The 17,477-nt window shown below is 42.1% G+C and overlaps 1 protein-coding gene across 2 annotated transcripts in view; it reads right to left on the bottom strand.

Moving 5' to 3' along the window:
- LOC133564381 (inactive dipeptidyl peptidase 10-like) overlaps positions 1-17,477 on the bottom strand; it is a 326,503-nt gene that overhangs the window by 24,698 nt on the left and 284,328 nt on the right. For both annotated transcript variants that reach the window (XM_061918637.1, XM_061918636.1), the window contains exons 17-19: positions 6,255-6,299; positions 4,506-4,604; positions 4,349-4,418 (exon numbers count right to left, since the gene is read on the bottom strand). In XM_061918637.1, coding sequence (XP_061774621.1) covers positions 4,349-4,418; positions 4,506-4,604; positions 6,255-6,299 — 214 coding nt within the window. The remainder of the gene's footprint in view (positions 1-4,348; positions 4,419-4,505; positions 4,605-6,254; positions 6,300-17,477) is intronic.

The raw sequence follows: 17,477 nt of genomic DNA, 5'->3' as shown, positions 1-17,477 counted from the left end.
GATGGCTGTCTACCTACCTCTGAACCTAATGACCTCATCTAATTGGTGGTTCGAATAGACAAGCAATCAATTCTCTGATTAAGGATGTGCTCTGTAAGATGTTCGGTCTTTGTTTATTAAGACCACATTGTAATATTTTCTCCAACGTTGGAGGAACATAATCAGCTGGTACGTCTTGTCCTCCTAAAGATTTGTCAAGAATAAGGATAATACACTATATTTATCAAAGTACAGAAATGCCAATTCCATACGTTCATTGTGGAGCGGGGTTTGCTTAAACCCGATCTGGCCAAGATCCAGGCCGTGGTCAACTGGCCTGTTCCTACATCAAGAAAGCTTATGGAGAGATTATTAGATTTCACAAAATTTTTATCGTCAGTTTATCCATGATTACAACAGAGTTGCTAAGCTTCTCACAAAGCTTACATCTACTAAGAAGCCACCAAGGCGTTTCTTAACCATAAGTCTTTTTAACCACCTTGCCTCTAATAGTCAACACATCTGGTTCAAGCGCAATTCCACCAGTGGCATACTGCACCCCCCCCCCCCCTTCTTCTCTCATCACCTGACTGTAGCAGAAAGGAAGTACGATAAAGACAATCGCAAATTCCTGGCTGTCATATTAGCTTTGCATGAGTGGAGACAACATTTGGAAGGTGCAGAACACCTATTTACCATATTTACAAACCATAAAAACCTGGCCTACCTGCAGTCCACCCAGACAATGAACTTCAGGCAAGTACTGTGGGCTCTTTTCCTCGCCATGTGCAATGACACATTGAATTTCCACCCCGGATCTAAGATAGGAAAGCCTGGTGCCCTGTCTAGGATACATTCCCCTCGTCCCTGATCAAATGTTGCATTGGACTTTCTAATCAAACTGCCATCCTGTAATGGCAAAACCGTGGTTCTCCAATATGGTCAACTTGATGCACTACCCAAGCTTCCGTCTTCCCTGAAAACCACTGAGCTATTGGTCTTATGGAAACCATTCCTTTCATTCCAATGACTCGATGGAGTGAGCCAACCAAGACTTGGAGTCCACCATAAGCTGCGTCTGCCACCAGCAGCTGGCATCCTGGTCTTTCATTTTACCCCTGAATCGACAACTCTATCATTAGTTCTGCCACAGGGGTTTACCTTTCCAACATTACCGATGGTTTTCAAACGCCTGCCTTGCCGTTGTTGGAGTCTGAATCTGTTGTGTCGTCTGTTGCTTTCCATATTAGTTGCGCTCCCCTGGCCTGGCACCACATCCGAGCTGCATTATCCCGCACCTGAGAGCTCAATCAGTGGTTGGCTAACTTTCACTGTCTCCCTGCACCGAAGTATAGGCCAGGACAAAGAGTTTAGTTATACTCCAAAAATCTTCCACTCCACACAGACTCTCATTAACTCCAGCCTCGGTTTATTTTTGTTCTACCTTATTCAATCTCCTCCTTCCTGGGGTTCTCTCTCACACTCTGTCTCACTCTCTGTTTCTATGTGTGTCTTGTTGTTTCTCATTGTCATGACAGCCAGGGAGAGCTTCAGCACACGTAGAACCAATTACTACACCCAACTTATAGCGCTTGCACACACCTGTCCTTTTCATGTTTGTTCCTTCATGAATCTAGAGTCTAGTCCAGGGTTCACCAACGCGGTGCCCGCGGGCACCAGGTAGCCTGTAAGGACCAAATGAGTAGCCCGCTGGCCTTACTAAAAATAGCTTAAATAGCAGCACTTACCAGTGAGCTGCCTCTATTTTTTTAAAATTGTATTTATTTACTACAAAGCTGGTCTTGCGTTGCTCGACATTTTTAATTCTAAGAGAGACAAAACTCAAATAGAATTTGAAAATCCAAGAAAATATTTTAAAGACTTGCTCTTCACTTGTTTAAATAAATTCATTTGTTTTTTTTACTTTGCTTCCTATAACTTTCAGAAAGACAATTTTGGAGAAAAAATACAACCTTAAAAATGATTTTAGGATTTTTGAACACATACCTTTTTACCTTTTAAATTCCTTCCTCTTCTTTCCTGACTATTTAAAATTCAAAGCCCACCAAGCTGCACCACACTTTTGGTGCCTTGTTGACACAGAAAAGTACATTAATGTATGCACAGCAGCTATGAAGATTGCAAGCCTGTTTGGTTCAACTTATCTTTGTGAATCAGCCTTTTCTGACATGAACTTAATCAAGAACAAACACAGAACACGGCTCACTGATGCACATCTGCAAGACTCACTCAGAGTTGCAGTGTCAAGTTACACACCAGAGTACAACACACTAGTTAACAGCATGCAATGCCAGGCTTCCCACTAACTGACAAAGAAACGGATAACGGATTTGGTGTCCTGTTCAAAGTGTGACATGATTTATAAAAAAAATTGAGGGTTGACTTTTGTATTTTACATGAGTTATTATTTGTACAAACATGGTGCAAAGTAATTCATGATTTGTTAAAAAAATGTTAGTGGCTAGCTAGTTAAAATGGGATATTGTGATTTCACAAAACTGTCTTAGAAATGATCCTTTAAAAATGTTCAATTTAAAACATGTGCACTTAGAGAAAATATAAAAATAAAGTGTGCATATTGATATTTATCTGTTTTTTTATATATTTATTGTGAGAAATCATTAAGATGATCAGTGTTTTAACAAAGATAAATATAATTAATTATTAACAATAACATAGAATTAAAGGTAAATTGAGCAAATTGACCATTTCTGGCAATTTATTTAAGTGTGTATCACACTGGTAGCCCTTCGCATTAATCAGTACCCAAAAAGTAGCTCTTGGTTTCAAAAAGGTTGGTGACCCCTGGTCTAAACCAAGCCAATCTTCTGACGGCCACTTTATTTTATACATGGTTCCCTTTGTTTTTCATGGCACTGATTCCTCCACCCACTGCCATTGTATTTTGTTATTTAATTTTTGGATGAATAAAGACTCTCTCTCTCTCTCTCTCTCTCTCTCTTTCTCTCTTTCTCTTTCTGGTATTCAACATTGGCTGAGATTTAACAGTGTACGTGTTGTTAAGATTATTATTAAATTAGCATTAATCAGGTTGTGTATGATAAAGAAGTCATAATATGATTTTTTCTACATTTGAAACACCATCATTACTAGTAAGTAATGGTGGTGCTTTATATGTTGAGCAGATTTTGTTTTACAGACCATCTTCAAGCCGCTTTCTGACTGTCTGCTCAGAATGCGCCGTTTTGTGGGGGGTCTTATTTACGTGTAGAAGTCCTCCTCCAGTCCAAGCCCTCTTCGACTGCGTCCCCACCCAGTCAAACATGTTGTAGATTTTAGTGCTTCTATATCAGGTCTATTGGCAGAAATAAGTTAGAAATATAGGCTACTTTTATTTTTTTTATTTTTTTTAGAAACGGCAACAGTGGAGGATTTCAGCGTGTATGTGCATGTGCGAACCAGTGTGCTCCACAACAAAAGGATAGAGAAAATGAAGGAACTTATTGACTACCGGAATTTAAATGGCAGACTGGCGCAATGCTCCTTGGGTAAACCGCTAACATATATTAAGTTAAAGTACCCATGATTGTCACACACACACTAGGTGTGGCGAAATTATTCTCTGCATTTGACCCATTCCCCTTGATCACCCCCTGGGAGGTGAGGGGAGCAGTGAGCAGCAGCAGGGGCCTATGGAGATATCCGCTGATGTAACTAAGACAAAATACATCACTAAAATCTCACATTACAAATGGCTCATTTGGAGCCAGTTTGGAAGAAGCCCAGATTGTTTTATAAATATCTCTGCCATGCCTACATGTTTTAATTTTACATTTTCGGGGCCTATGGGGAACCCAAATACACAAAAAACAGAAACCAACTGGTAAAAAAAGCTGGTTTTGCATAATAGGACCCCTTTAAGTAATACGAAGGTCCTGCAGTCCTGGGTTCAAATCCAGGCTCGGGATCTTTCTGTGTGGAGTTTGCATGTCCTCCCCGTGAATGCGTGGGTTCCCTCCGGGTACTCCGGCTTCCTCCCACTTCCAAAGACATGCACCTGGGGATAGGTTGATTGGCAACACTAAATTGGCCCTAGTGTGTAAATGTGAGTGTGAATGTTGTCTGTCTATCTGTGTTGGCCCTGCGATGAGGTGGCGACTTGTCCAGGGTGTACCCCGCCTTCCGCCCGATTGTAGCTGAGATAGGCGCCAGCGCCCCCCGCGACCCCAAAAGGGAATAAGCGGTAGAAAATGGATGGATGGATGGACATTATTGATAATGTATGTATGTTAATTACTGATTAGATTATTGATAAAATAGCATTAACAAGGGTGAGTATGATTAGTATTGATGAGATTATTAATAAAAGAGCATCAATCATACGTACATGATCAAGAGGAGTCCATAGTGACGTGATTCAGAGAAGTCAGGTGGATACGAGATTTTCAAAGGTAAATCTAAACAAAAAGATAAAAAGATATATGAGACAATTATTTGTGTTTTTCAGGGGGCTCTGTGAGAAAGAACTTTGACTTCATTCACACCAAAATGTTGAATTGGGACTGTTCTGAAGTCTGTCAGTTGGATCCTTTTGTAGTTCAAAGCTGCCCTCAGTAAAAAGTTGTTCTCTAGAACATAGTAATCTGAAAATACAGCAAACAGGAACATCACACTGCAGACAAATACATAGTAATGCTATGAAGGTGAAGTGTTAGTACTGCATTCAAAAGAAAATAAATGAAGTAATAAATGATACAATTTAACACCTTAAAAGTAACAGCATTTAGACATAAATACTGAAGTTGTTCATAGTGTCATGACCAGCACTTCTAATGACAATCCAAAATGAATTATTATTGTAAATCCTCCGCAGTTTTCAGATCCCAGCTGCATAATTTCAAGACATTAATAAATATAATAACATGTAGTAAATTATGTCTATACGTGAACGTGTCTCCATACTCAAAAATGCAGGTTTCAGCATAAATACATGATAATAAAATATAAAATGCCTATTGCTATGCTTTTCTTACACATGTTGGTTCCTTGATAAAAATAAGTTCCATGTCTTGTGCAGTCATGTTTGCACTTGCCTTATTTTGTTCTTTTCCACTCCTACTTGCGTGATCTCCCAGTCCGTCGTAAGTGCGTCTTCTTTTGTTTTTATTAGATAATATTAGTTTACTCACCATCTGTTTCCCGCCTGCTGCATCTTGGGGTCACGCCGCTAAAACTGCTTTCCATTTTGGACTTTTACACATAGTCCCCAAGGCAGAAGTGTATTACAAAGTGTCCAGTAACAATTGTGTCTGCATCATTCAACTTACTGTGTCATGAATTTAACTTCATGAATTATTGGGACCACTAATTGTTAAAAAAACAATTTCTGTTGGTGATTTTATTGGTCCATTTGTAGTGCAATAATGTTAACTGTAATTACTATCTACTTCATTAACTAGTTCATTGTTTTTGGTATCACATTTCTATATATATATCATAGGTGATGTTGTTCTGTTGTTGTTATTTTTTGTTCTTGTATTTTCATCCTATCCCTTCTTGTGCCCGATATTTCCCCCCTCTCTCTTCTCTTTGTTTTCTTCTTTCTATCCTCGCCTGCTTTGGTCCGGCTGCGCCAAACACTGAATTTATCCATTTAATAAAGTCAAATACAAATAAGACAACAAGAGAAGTATCCCACATTTCTCTTTTGTAAAGCAAATCTGTGTGGCAGATAGGCATTATATCAACAATATGATTTGCTTGACTGGCTAGCCAGGACATGTTTTTTTTAAAAATATAAAAAAAATAAAAATAAATAAACAACCACTAAGTTCAACTTATGGACAGGATAAAAATAAATAGGTTAGTGTTTTTCATATCTACCATTATACTCTGCTTACAAATGTCACTCAATCATAACTTTTTTTTATCATTCCACAGTGCAAAATAATACAAGTCTATATGATTCCTTTTGATATTGTATCGAATAAAGATCGAGTGAAAATGTTGCATTGGCACAACCCTAACAAGACAATAATAAGTGATTTTTTTTAAATTTCACATTTAAAGTCGATGCCCCTACATGACTTCACGAAACTTCTATTAACATTTGCAATGACATATTTAATTTGAAAGCCTAATTAAGTGTCCAAAGTCGAATTGCTGGGTGAACCCAAAGATATTACTCTTTCTAACAAATGATGTAAATGAGATCTAATATATTCTCACTTTCAAACAACAAGTAGCTAAATAATACAGGCTCATTGTTAGTGTTGTTTACATTTTTCTCTTACTTGAAGTGTTTAGGCTGTGCAAGATGACTGCAGGTGCTCCAGGACCTGCAATGCAAAACAAAATGCTTCTCAGTTCAATGAATACTTTGACAAACAAATACTCACTTCAGAGACAAGGCCAGCTACTGATATACCTAATCTAACTCTGGTTGTCATGATAGCAGAAGTCCAGTTGTCAATAATGATACCAAAACTGATACCAAAACAAAACTGAACCCATGCACTGGTACTTTTGAATTCAATACTTTATTGAAAAGTGATTAAACGTTTCAAGTATTTAAAATCACTGCGCTTTAACATCTTTTAGCGCATAATTTAAGTTGTAGTATCAACTGCCAAGAGGCTAAACATAATGTTAGCGCTCTATAGCCTCTCAGCAAACCAAAACAAATAATGTGCCTATTATTATGATCATAAATAACACCAATAGTCAACTATCCATCCATCCATTTCCTACCACCCATTCCCCTTGAGGTTGCGGGGGGTGATGGTGCCTATCTCAGTTACATTGAGGCGGAGGGCGGTGTACACCCTGGACAAGTCGCCACTCATCACAGGGCCAACACATATAGACAGACAACATTCACACTCACATTCACACGCTAGGGCCAATTTAGTGTTGCCAATCAATCTACCCCCAGGTGCATGTCTTTGGAAGTGGGAGGAAACCGGAGTACCCGGAGGGAACCCACGCATCCACGGGGAGAACATGCAAACTCCACCCAGAAAGATCCTGAGCCCTGGATTCAACCCCAGACTACTCAGGACCTTCGTATTGTGAGGCAGACGCACTAAACCCTCTTCCACCGTGAAGCCCTATTCAATTATCTTTCATTGAAAAAAAACAGCAGTGTTGTGGTGTTTAAGTACATAAAAAAAAACAATATTGATATTATTATCCTTTCAATATGGTGGTAGTGTAAAAACCTCATGTCATTTGTAATGAAATAGCTAAAATATATACAGTATTTAGATACAAATCTTTTTTTTTATTCTTTATGAGAATCAATATTTTGGCTTTATGGTTGTTATATTAATTTATTTCAAACGTGCATACAGGTACACTATGGTCGTGTGCATCACATGCCTAAAAAGGAGAAGGAAAAAGCGGAGCCTATTTAATCCCACCCCTTTTCCACTTCATACCAATAACTAACACGTGTGTTTGTTCACTTCGTGTACTTAATCTGTAACATAAACAAATAAATGACTAAATAATTACTAAATAAGGTTCTCATTAATACATAGTTAAGTTATCCATCCATCCATCCATTTCTACCGCTTATTCCCTTTTTTTTGGGGTTGCTGGCGCCTATCTCAGCTACAATCGGGTGGAAGTCGGGGTACACCCTGGACAAGTCACTACCTAATCGCAGGACCAACACAGATAGACGGACAACATTCACACTCACATTCGCACACTAGGGACCATTTAGTGTTGCCAATTAACCTATCCCTAGATGCATGTCTTTGGAAGTGGGAGGAAGCCGGAGTACCCAGAGGGAACCCACACAGAAAGCTCCCGAACCAAGGACTACTCAGGACCTTCGTATTGTGAGGCAGACGCACTAACCCCTCCTCCACCGTGCTGCAATATGAGATGAATAAGATTCTCATTTTTCAATAAGGTTCAAGAGGGTTTGAATGTTCTTGGTAACTGACATTATGTATTAGTATAACTATCCATCCATCCATTTCTACCACTTATTCCCTTTGGGGTAGCGGGGGGCGCTGGTGCCTATCTCAGCTGCAATCGGGCGGAAGGCAGAGTACACCCTGGACAAGTCGCCACCTCATCGCAGGGCTTAGTCTAACTACTATGGGCCTATATAAGATTCTTGTTTGTTACACGATTAGTGAATAAAGTGTAATGTTGTAGTTATTTTATCATACAGATGATGTACCGGCCGGCAGTGAAGATTTAGCGATCGATGCGCAGTCACACGGCAGAAATGATGGACTTACATTTTTTATGTCAGTATCGATGACTGTTGCTGATGGCATCATAGGAGTAAAAATCAAATAAATCCTTGTCACCTTATTCTAGTTGTACAAATAATACATTGCGAAAAAATGTTAAAGCCACACATTTTGGTTTCATTTTTGGCGGGGACTCCTGACTTCCTCATCTGAAGAGGAAAAGCATTTGATTGGCTATCATTTGTAACTAACCCATACCCTCCTTCAAAGTACACCTCTGTGATTGAGTATACTTCGGACTTGTCCCACTCATCAACAGGACAAAATTAAATATGATTGGATTTTTTCGGCTCTTTTTTTATATTTAACTGAATTGTCGGTTAATTGTGTTAATTTCATTTTGGTATTTTTTTTTCCCTGATCTGATTTAAATTAATAAATAAGTAAACATAAACAGCTTTCAGCCTATGGCGGGCACGGCTGACGTTTTTTTTGTATTTGTATCTATTGTATCTATTTGTATTTGTAGCTTTCTCTCTTATTGTTACCAAACAGCATTATTTAAATCTTACATACATGTAGTCTGATTTTGTCAAACGGTTTGAATTATTTGAATTAAATGTTATGTGTTCTACCCTGAACAAAACACAGTTGTGTCATCTGCAAATAGTGTTAACATTAAGTTAACAGACAAGTGTGTTTTCCTTTTAAAAATGGAAGGGATAAGAGTCGGGTTGCACGCTTTTGGAGGTTTTCTGCACACTCCTTGAGGCTTGTGGTGGTGAATCTTCGTTCACTCACGCAAAAACTTTCCTGATGGCTTGTATTTGATTATTGAATGAATGCCTGATGCAAGTAACACCTCTTGTTCACTTTTAATATGTATTAATATAGCGACAAAAGTGGATAAGGTGCTGTAGACGTCTCTCCCTACCCGTTCCCTGATATACGTCAGAAGTCAGCGTGCCGTTTGACAAGGTCTTTATTTTCATTCAAAGTTGATTACTTTTCAGTTCAACTCTCTTTTTCAGATCTCCGCTCTCATCTTTCTCCTCTCCTCCTCCGCTGGCCTCTCACTGTTAAAGACAACAACTGATTAGATTAACGCGTACCACCTGCGAAATCTAATCACCTGTCAGCTGTGTCTTGCCGTCCCACACATGCCCCACCCCCTTGTCGATGATGTTCTGCCCCCAACATCATTGACTGAGGCGGTGATCTTTAGCACCTGCAGTGCGCTGATCACAACCTCCTCCCACATACCTCCACCCCCAGACTTAGGCCGGGACATCGTCTGGCCGCGCCTCCTCCAGCCCCTCCTCCTGAGCGCGAGAGACGAAGTCCGCCATGGCCATCTGCGTACCCGGCCTATGGATCACTCTGAAATTGTAGGGTTGTAAAGCGAGATACCACCGGGTGATCCGCGCGTTGCCATTTTTCATGCAATGGAGCCACTGGAGGGGCTTGTGGTCCGAGCAGAGGCTGAATGAGCGTACCAGCAGATAGTACCGGAGGGCACCGACCGCCCACCGGATGGCGAGGCACTCCACCGTGCTGTATCTGGTCTCTCTTTCTGACAATTTTCGGCTTATGTAAAGGACCGGATGGTCGGTGCCCTCCCGCTGCTGGGATAAAACGGCTCCCAGTCCTCTGGCCGACGCGTCTGCCTGAAAACAAAATGAGATAAAAAAAACAGGCATGTGGAGAACTGGCACCTCACAAAGTGCTTTCCTTACTTTCCGTCCACTGAACCAGATCTGGGGCACTTTTCCGGGTGAGGTCAGTTAGTGGGGTGGTCAGGTCTGCAAACCGGGGTACAAACCTACGGTAGTAGCCCACCACCCCCAAGGACTGCCTCACCTCCTTTTTCGTCTTTGGGGTCGGGCAGGCCGCAATTGCTGCGGGTTTATCTACCTGAGGCCGCACTTGTCCTTTCCCCAAGTGGTACCCCGGATACTGTACCTCCCTCCAGCCAACCGCGCACTTCGCCGGGTTGGCGGTGAGCCCCGCCCGCCTCAGGGACTCGAGTACCACCCCCACTCTCTGCACATGCACCGCCCAGCTGTTCCCCTGGATGATGACATCATCCAGATAGGCGGCAGCATATGCAGCGTGGGGTCGCAGTACCCGGTTCATGAGTCTCTGAAATGTGGCAGGTGCACCAAACAAGCCGAACGGAAGGGTCACGAACTGGTATAAACCTTCCGGAGTGGAGAATGCCGTTTTTTCCTTGGACTCTGGAGACAAAGAAATCTGCCAGTAGCCCTTAGTCAAATCCAGTGTCGTAAAAAAAACTAGCAGTGCCCATGAACTCTTCGACCCGGGGAATTGGATAGGCGTCAAAACGTGACACATCATTCACCTTGCGGTAGTCCACACAGAACCGCACAGACGCATCCTTCTTCCCTACTAGGACTATGGGGCTGCGCCACGCACAATGTGACTCTTCTATCACTCCCAATTCCAGCATGGCTTTTAATTCTTCCCGAACTACTTTGCGTTTGTGTTCGGGCAGCCTATATGGCCGGGACTTCACCGTCACGCCTGGGCTGATCTCTATGTGATGCTGGGTAAGAGTTGTGTGGCTTGGCAGGGGGGAGAACACGTCAGCAAAATGTTGCTGTAATTTGGCCACGTCTGCTTTCTGTGACAGCGAAAGATGTTTATCATAGCGGAGAGGGGAGGGCCGGGGGGGTGGGGGGCTTCGGCCCCAGGCTCCTCGCTCTCCGCTATCGCCTTCACCATGGAGACAGGATCCGCTTCCCTCCACCCTTTTAGTAGGTTGAGGTGGTATATTTGTGTTGCCCCGCCCCGGTGAGATCGTCTGACCTCGTAGTCCACGTCACCTACTCGTCGTGTGACCACAAAGGGTCCTTGCCACTTGGCGAGTAATTTGGAGCTGGATGTTGGGAGTAATACAAGTACTTTCTCTCCCGGTGAAAATTGTCCAAGTTGCACCCCCTGTTATACAGGGCTTGGAGCAAATTCTCACGTGTAGTTTTGCTCTCAAGTCCATGACGTACTGAATTTCATTTTTACAGGGGCTTGTACCTTCCTCCCAGATTTCCTTAAATAGGTCCAAATGGAGAAAATCCTGTTGAGGCCTGGGGAACCTCCCGCACTGCAAATAACAGGAGATCCAACCATTTATGCCAATTTGGTTTGTCCTCGTGTACGAACTTCCAGATCATGGATTTCAAAGTTCTACTCATCCGCTCTACCAACCCATCCATCTGTGGGTGGTAAACGCTAGTCTGAATAGATTTGATCCCCAATAAACCGTACAGCTCCTTTAACGTGCGTGACATAAAGGACGTGCCCTTGTCAGTTAGAATCTCTTTCGGGATTCCAACTCGGGAGGTAACTTGAAACAGTGCCTGCGTGACACTCTTTGCAGAGATGGAGCGCAGTGGCACTGCTTCGGGATAGCGCATTGTATAATCCACCAGGACTAGCGCAAAGCGATATCCCTGGGTGCTCGGGTGAAATGGCCCGACAAGATTTGTGCTAATTCGCTCAAACGGGATCTCTATGAGTGGTAATGGCCACAAAGGTGCTCTAGGGGTGGCCGCTGGGTTGACTAGTTGACAGTCCGGGCAGGCCGCGCACCAACGGATCACGTCTGTCTGAATGCCTGGCCAATAGAACCAGGCCATTATCCGATTAAGTTTTTTATCATAGCCCATGTGTCCGGCCATCGGGTTAAAATGTGTCGCCTGGAAAATCATTTCCTGACGGCTTTTTGGTACCAACAAATTGGGTGATTTCCTCCCCTGTCTGAGTGTCACGGCTCACTCTGTATAATCTGTCCTTAATCAATGCAAAGTGAGGGAAATCCCGTGTTATCCCGGGCGAACCCGCTGCCCGTCAATCGAAATCACTTGGTCCCAGGTCGCGCGCAGTGTCATCTCGAGACTGCTCGAGTGGAAAATCATCCATGGGGCGCCATTGGGGTACCGGGGAAACATCCTGGGAAGTCCCCGCCGGCCCCCATTCCCCCTCCCCCTCGGCAGCGTCGGATAATCTTGCGTCGCCGATGAGAACAGTGCGGGTATCCCTTTTCCCTTCTGAACGCACCCCTGCACACTGCTCCATTAACCCCTTAAATCCCGACCAATTTGTTCCCAAGATTACGGCGTGCGCAGGCGCTAATTTACAGCCTCCTTAACATTATACTTTTCCCCTTTGAAAAAAATTTCCACCGGCACAATGGGGTACTCGTGAATATCCCCATGCACACATTTAACCCGCACCCGTGCAGCCTATCTCAACGCCCCGGGTCGAACCAGGTGTTGGTGAATCATGGACAGCTCGCAGCCTGAATCCACCATCGCCCGGTGTATACTGCCTTGTATCCTTACCGGTACATAGTATGTCTCTCCCGGCCCGGGGAAGGAGGCTGGAGGGTCGCCAACCCAGATCACCTGCCCCACTTCCATCGCTGGACACTCCCGTTGCAGATGACCTAGCCGCCCGCACCTCCAGCACACCAGCCCCGGCATTCGAGGCGCCGTTTGAGGGGGAAACGCAGTGTCCCCAGCGGTCTGAACCTGAGGAGGAGAAAGCAAATTCGGGCTGTGTCGTGGTCCAGCCCACGGCTGGGCTCCTTCTGCGGGCAGCGCCCGCAACCTGCGCAATGCGACTGGCTGCTCCTTTCCTCCTACAGCCTTCTCCTCCTTCCCCTTCTCCCGGTGTACAGCGAGGTGGTCCTCCGCCAATGCTACCGCAGCTGCCATGCCTTGTGGCCGGTGGTATCGGACCCACTCTGACGTCCGCACCGGGATTGCTTCCAGGAACTGCTCCAAGATGATCTGTTCCATTACCTCCTCAATTCCTCCGGGTTGCAGCCATCTTGTCGCCGCATCCCTCAGCTGTTGTCCCAGGGCGAAAGGCCGCTCTTCCGGTCCAAGTTTCATGGCTCGGAAACGGCGTCTGTGGTCTTCTTTGGACCCTCCTGTCCGGTCCAACACCGCCCTCCTCATGTCCCGGTAGCTCAACCGGGATGCTGGTGACCGGCCGAGCGCCGCTCGCTGCGCCTCTCCGGCCAGCAACGGCAACAGCCACACAGCCCACTCCTCTTCCGGCCATGCGCAAGACTTTGCTGTCGCCTCAAACATGTCCATAAACCCTTGCGGGTCTTCCTTCTCCGCCATTAGGTGCATTCCCACCGTCGCCAATGTCGGCCTCGCCGCCGTGGGTGTCCCCGTACCGGACCTCTCCGTCAGCCCCCGCAGAATCTGGCTCTGCTGCGCGATTTGACTGCATTGCCTCCATCTGCCTGTGGTTCGCAGTCGACACCTCCGCCAGCAGCTGTCCCAGCGCCTCTATGGGACGCTGGGACAGCTTTGCGTTTACGTTGGGTGCCAGATGTAGACGTCTCTCAATACCCATTCACGGATATACGTCAGAAGTCAGCGTGCTGTTTGACAAGGTCTTAATTTTCATTCAAAGTTGATTCCTTTTCAGTACAACTCTCTTTTTCAGATCTCCGCTCTCGTCTTTCTCCTCTCCTCTTCCGCTGGCTGCTCACTGTTAAAGACAACAACTGATTAGATAAACGCGGACCACCTTCGAAATCTAATCACCTGTCAGCTGCGTCTCGCCCTCCCACACATGCCCCGCCCATCGTCGATGATGCTCCACCCCCAACGTCATTGACTGAGGCGGTGATCTTTAGCACCTGCAGTGCGCTGATCACAACCTCCTCCCACAGGTGCATCACAGATTATTACTGCAACATCTTATTCTCTGACAAACCAGGCGTGTATGAGGTGTGTTGTGAAGCAAAGTTAAGACACACCTTAGACTTAGATTTCTTTTTTATTGTCATTCAAATTAGAATTTTACAGCACATATAAGAACAAAATGTTGTTACATAAGCTCATGGTAGTGCAGGATAAAAAAACAATGAGGTGCATATATATGTTACATCCCTAATAAATGTATATAAATAATATACACATATACATATAAAATAAATAAATATATGTAAATATAAATAAATAAATAAAAAAATTATTGTACAGATAAATATATTGCACTTTTTCACATGCGTCCACATTTATGGATGTATGTTACATTGTCTTTTTTATTCCAGTGAGTTAATCCATTTTGGGGGAGTTGAGGGGATAATTTAATTATGATGCGTTTAAGAGTCTACTCTACCTACATTCAGAGGTCGGTAGTTACGCACCACTTTTACTCTGTTACATTTTAACGGAGTAACTTTTTTTTAAAATGTACTTTTCAGAGTAGTTGTAATTTAACCCACGTTTTACTTTTACTTGAGTATTTTTGTGAAGAAGAAACACTACTTGTATCCCGTTGTATTGACTTTCATTCCGATCGTTACATTTATCCATCCATCCATTATCTTCCTAATTATTTATTATCTCTTTAAATCAGACTTTCGATGACAAATATATTTTGTCAGCAAGCTTTCTTTCGGCAGGCACTGTCACATGACTCTGTTTCACCAATCCAACGTAAACTTTAGTGACATTGGATATTTCACCAATCAAACGGAGCCTCACACAGGGGATCCAATCAAAATTACAACTGCTGAGACACAGTGTTTGGATTTTTCACAGGGAAACAAGACTTGTAGGGATGTAACGATATACAGTAATTATGAAGAAGGCGGCAACACTCCCGACGGTTTGTATTACCTATATAATTTAAAATGATTGAAGAAACCGAGATTGATAACTGCACATTGATAAACTCACTTTGGACTTACTGATGCCAGCTCACTAAATGCTAACATGAAAACAAGAGACGTTGTCTTTCCCCGTTAAAAACAACGTACCTCAATCTAAACTTCTATCAACACATTACTGTCTAAGGGACTAATTTATTCAGTTGTGCACATTGAAGCTACTAGCTGTGCTCTCTTACAGCGGGATTATGACAATCCATCTTCCCCTAAGAGGAAAAGAGACATGTATGGTGTGTTCAATTACCGCTGAAGGAGCAGGACAGACTAAAAAAAACATATTTACAATAAATTTAGATTTTTGCGCACTATTCAATTAAATACATCTTAAAGTGCTGCAGTAAAAAACATTATTTACAGTACATCAATAAACATTTAGCTATTAAAATAGATACAACACAAGACTAAAACGCTTCACTGAAGCATATAGAAACACGTTTCTAACTGTGTGTCTATTTATTTCAGTTATGTTTAAAAAGCTTTTTGAGCACATTCCACAATACTGCGATAATAATGACTGTGATAATTGTGGTCACAACAACCGTGATATGAAATTCTTATATTGTTACATCCCTAATGTATTGTTACACACATCATTTTTATATGTCTTCTACATCTGAAAGAAAAAGAAGACACATGGAGACATTTTACTTTTGCAACGGTAGACAACAAGATACGTTGTAAACCCTGTGGTTAGATTTTCCCCGGTAAAAATACAACCCACTTGAAGAACCATCTGCAGGCTTATCATCAGGACTAGGGCTAGGGCCCAAAGATTCTTAAATCTTTGGGGGTCCCACGATTCGATTCAATATCGATTATTGGGGTCACGATTCGATTCAGAAGCGATTTGTTTTTCAATTCAACACGATTCTCGATTCAAAAACGATTTTTGAGCCGATTTAAAAGGATTATCTATTCATTCAATACATAGGATTTCAGCAGGATCTACCCCAGTCTGCTGACCGGCAAGCAGAGTAGTAGAGTTTTGTAAAAAGCTTTTATAATTGTAAAGGACAATGTTTTATCAACTGATTACAATAATGAAAGTTTGTTTTAAATATTAAACGAACCAAAAATATGACTTATTTTTTCTTTGTGAAAATATTGGACACAGTGTGTTGTCAAGCTTATGAGATGCGATGCAAGTGTAAGCCACCGTGACACTATTGTTCTTTTTTTTCATTTTTATAAATGTCTAATGATAATGTCAATGAGGGATTTTTAATCACTGCTATGCTGAAATTATAACTAATATTGATACTGTTGTTGATAATATTCATTTTTGTTCACTACTTATTGTTTGTTCTGTGTCGTGTTTGTGTCTCCTCTCAATTGCTCTGTTTATTGCAGTTCTGAGTGTTGGTGGGTCAGGTTTGGTTTTGAAATTGGATTGCATTGTTATGGTATTGCTGTGTATTGTTTTTTTGGATTGATTAAAAAAAATAATAATAAAAATCTATTTAAAAAAAATGAGAATCGATTCTGCATCGCACAACGTGAGAATCGCGATTCTAATTCGAATCGATTTTTCCCCACACCCCTAATCAGTAGGCCTGAAATAATATTCCCAAATGTCTTATACTGTACTGAATTACTGTTACTATTAAAGACAATAGCGAAGGAGAAAGACTGCTTACTCAACCACTACTTTTTGTAGTACTCATATATGAGCTTGACCGTCAATCTAGAATAAAACTAGTTTGTTTCTTAACCTGACCATTTTAGTCATATATCATTCAACATTTGAAATAAATGGTTCATTTCAGCTAAAATAATAACACCATAAGGTTAGTGCGAATTGTATGTATTGTTGCGCTTGCAACGTGAAAGCAAGACAACTCGAAGTATCTTTGACACACAAAAACATTTGCGCTGTTTATTCCATCAAAGAGAAGACTAAAGACTTCTTACGTCAAGCTACTTAAAGAGGCGGTCACAACAAACCCCCACCTTTGGGTAAATATCATGACAGTCACTTAAAGGGGCCACACCAAATTACTCACTCTTAACGGCATATATGAATGCTAAACAAGAACAACATTGTTATGTGCACAATAGAACAATGATCGTGAATAATGACAACAAAGTCAAGTAAACAGGTGTGGTGAATTATGTCCTTAAAGCAACCGCTACAGTATTGAAATATTCTTGAAATGCAGGTCTTGTGAATTTAGTTTTTGAGAAGCTCTGCAATAATAAATACTTGATAAAAGTGCTTTTAAGACAACTCGAAGATGCATTGTCTGTTATAATTTGTATTTTCATTCATCCATTCATCTCCTGCTTCTCCGTTTTAATGTAATTTTTTTAGTCAACTAAAATGTTGAGGAATATAGTCGGCTAAATCTAGACTAAAACTAAATTGATTTACGTCACCAAAGTAAAGCTAAGATACATTTTCGTCAAAAAACTATGACTAAAACTAAATAAAAAACACTGTCAAAATTAACACTGGCAAGTGGTATGATAAAATAGAAACGTACTTGTTTAGTAAGTTTCAGACTGGGCTCATAAGAAAACAATATAATTACCTTATTTTTCGGATTATAAGTCGCTCCGGAGTATACGTCTCACCAGCCGAAAAT

The sequence above is a fragment of the Nerophis ophidion genome, linkage group LG13 (assembly GCF_033978795.1).
Source record: "Nerophis ophidion isolate RoL-2023_Sa linkage group LG13, RoL_Noph_v1.0, whole genome shotgun sequence".
Taxonomy (NCBI): Eukaryota; Metazoa; Chordata; class Actinopteri; order Syngnathiformes; family Syngnathidae; genus Nerophis; species Nerophis ophidion.
Note: the sequence above shows the minus strand (reverse complement) of the source record. Positions and strands in the feature narration are given on the sequence as shown.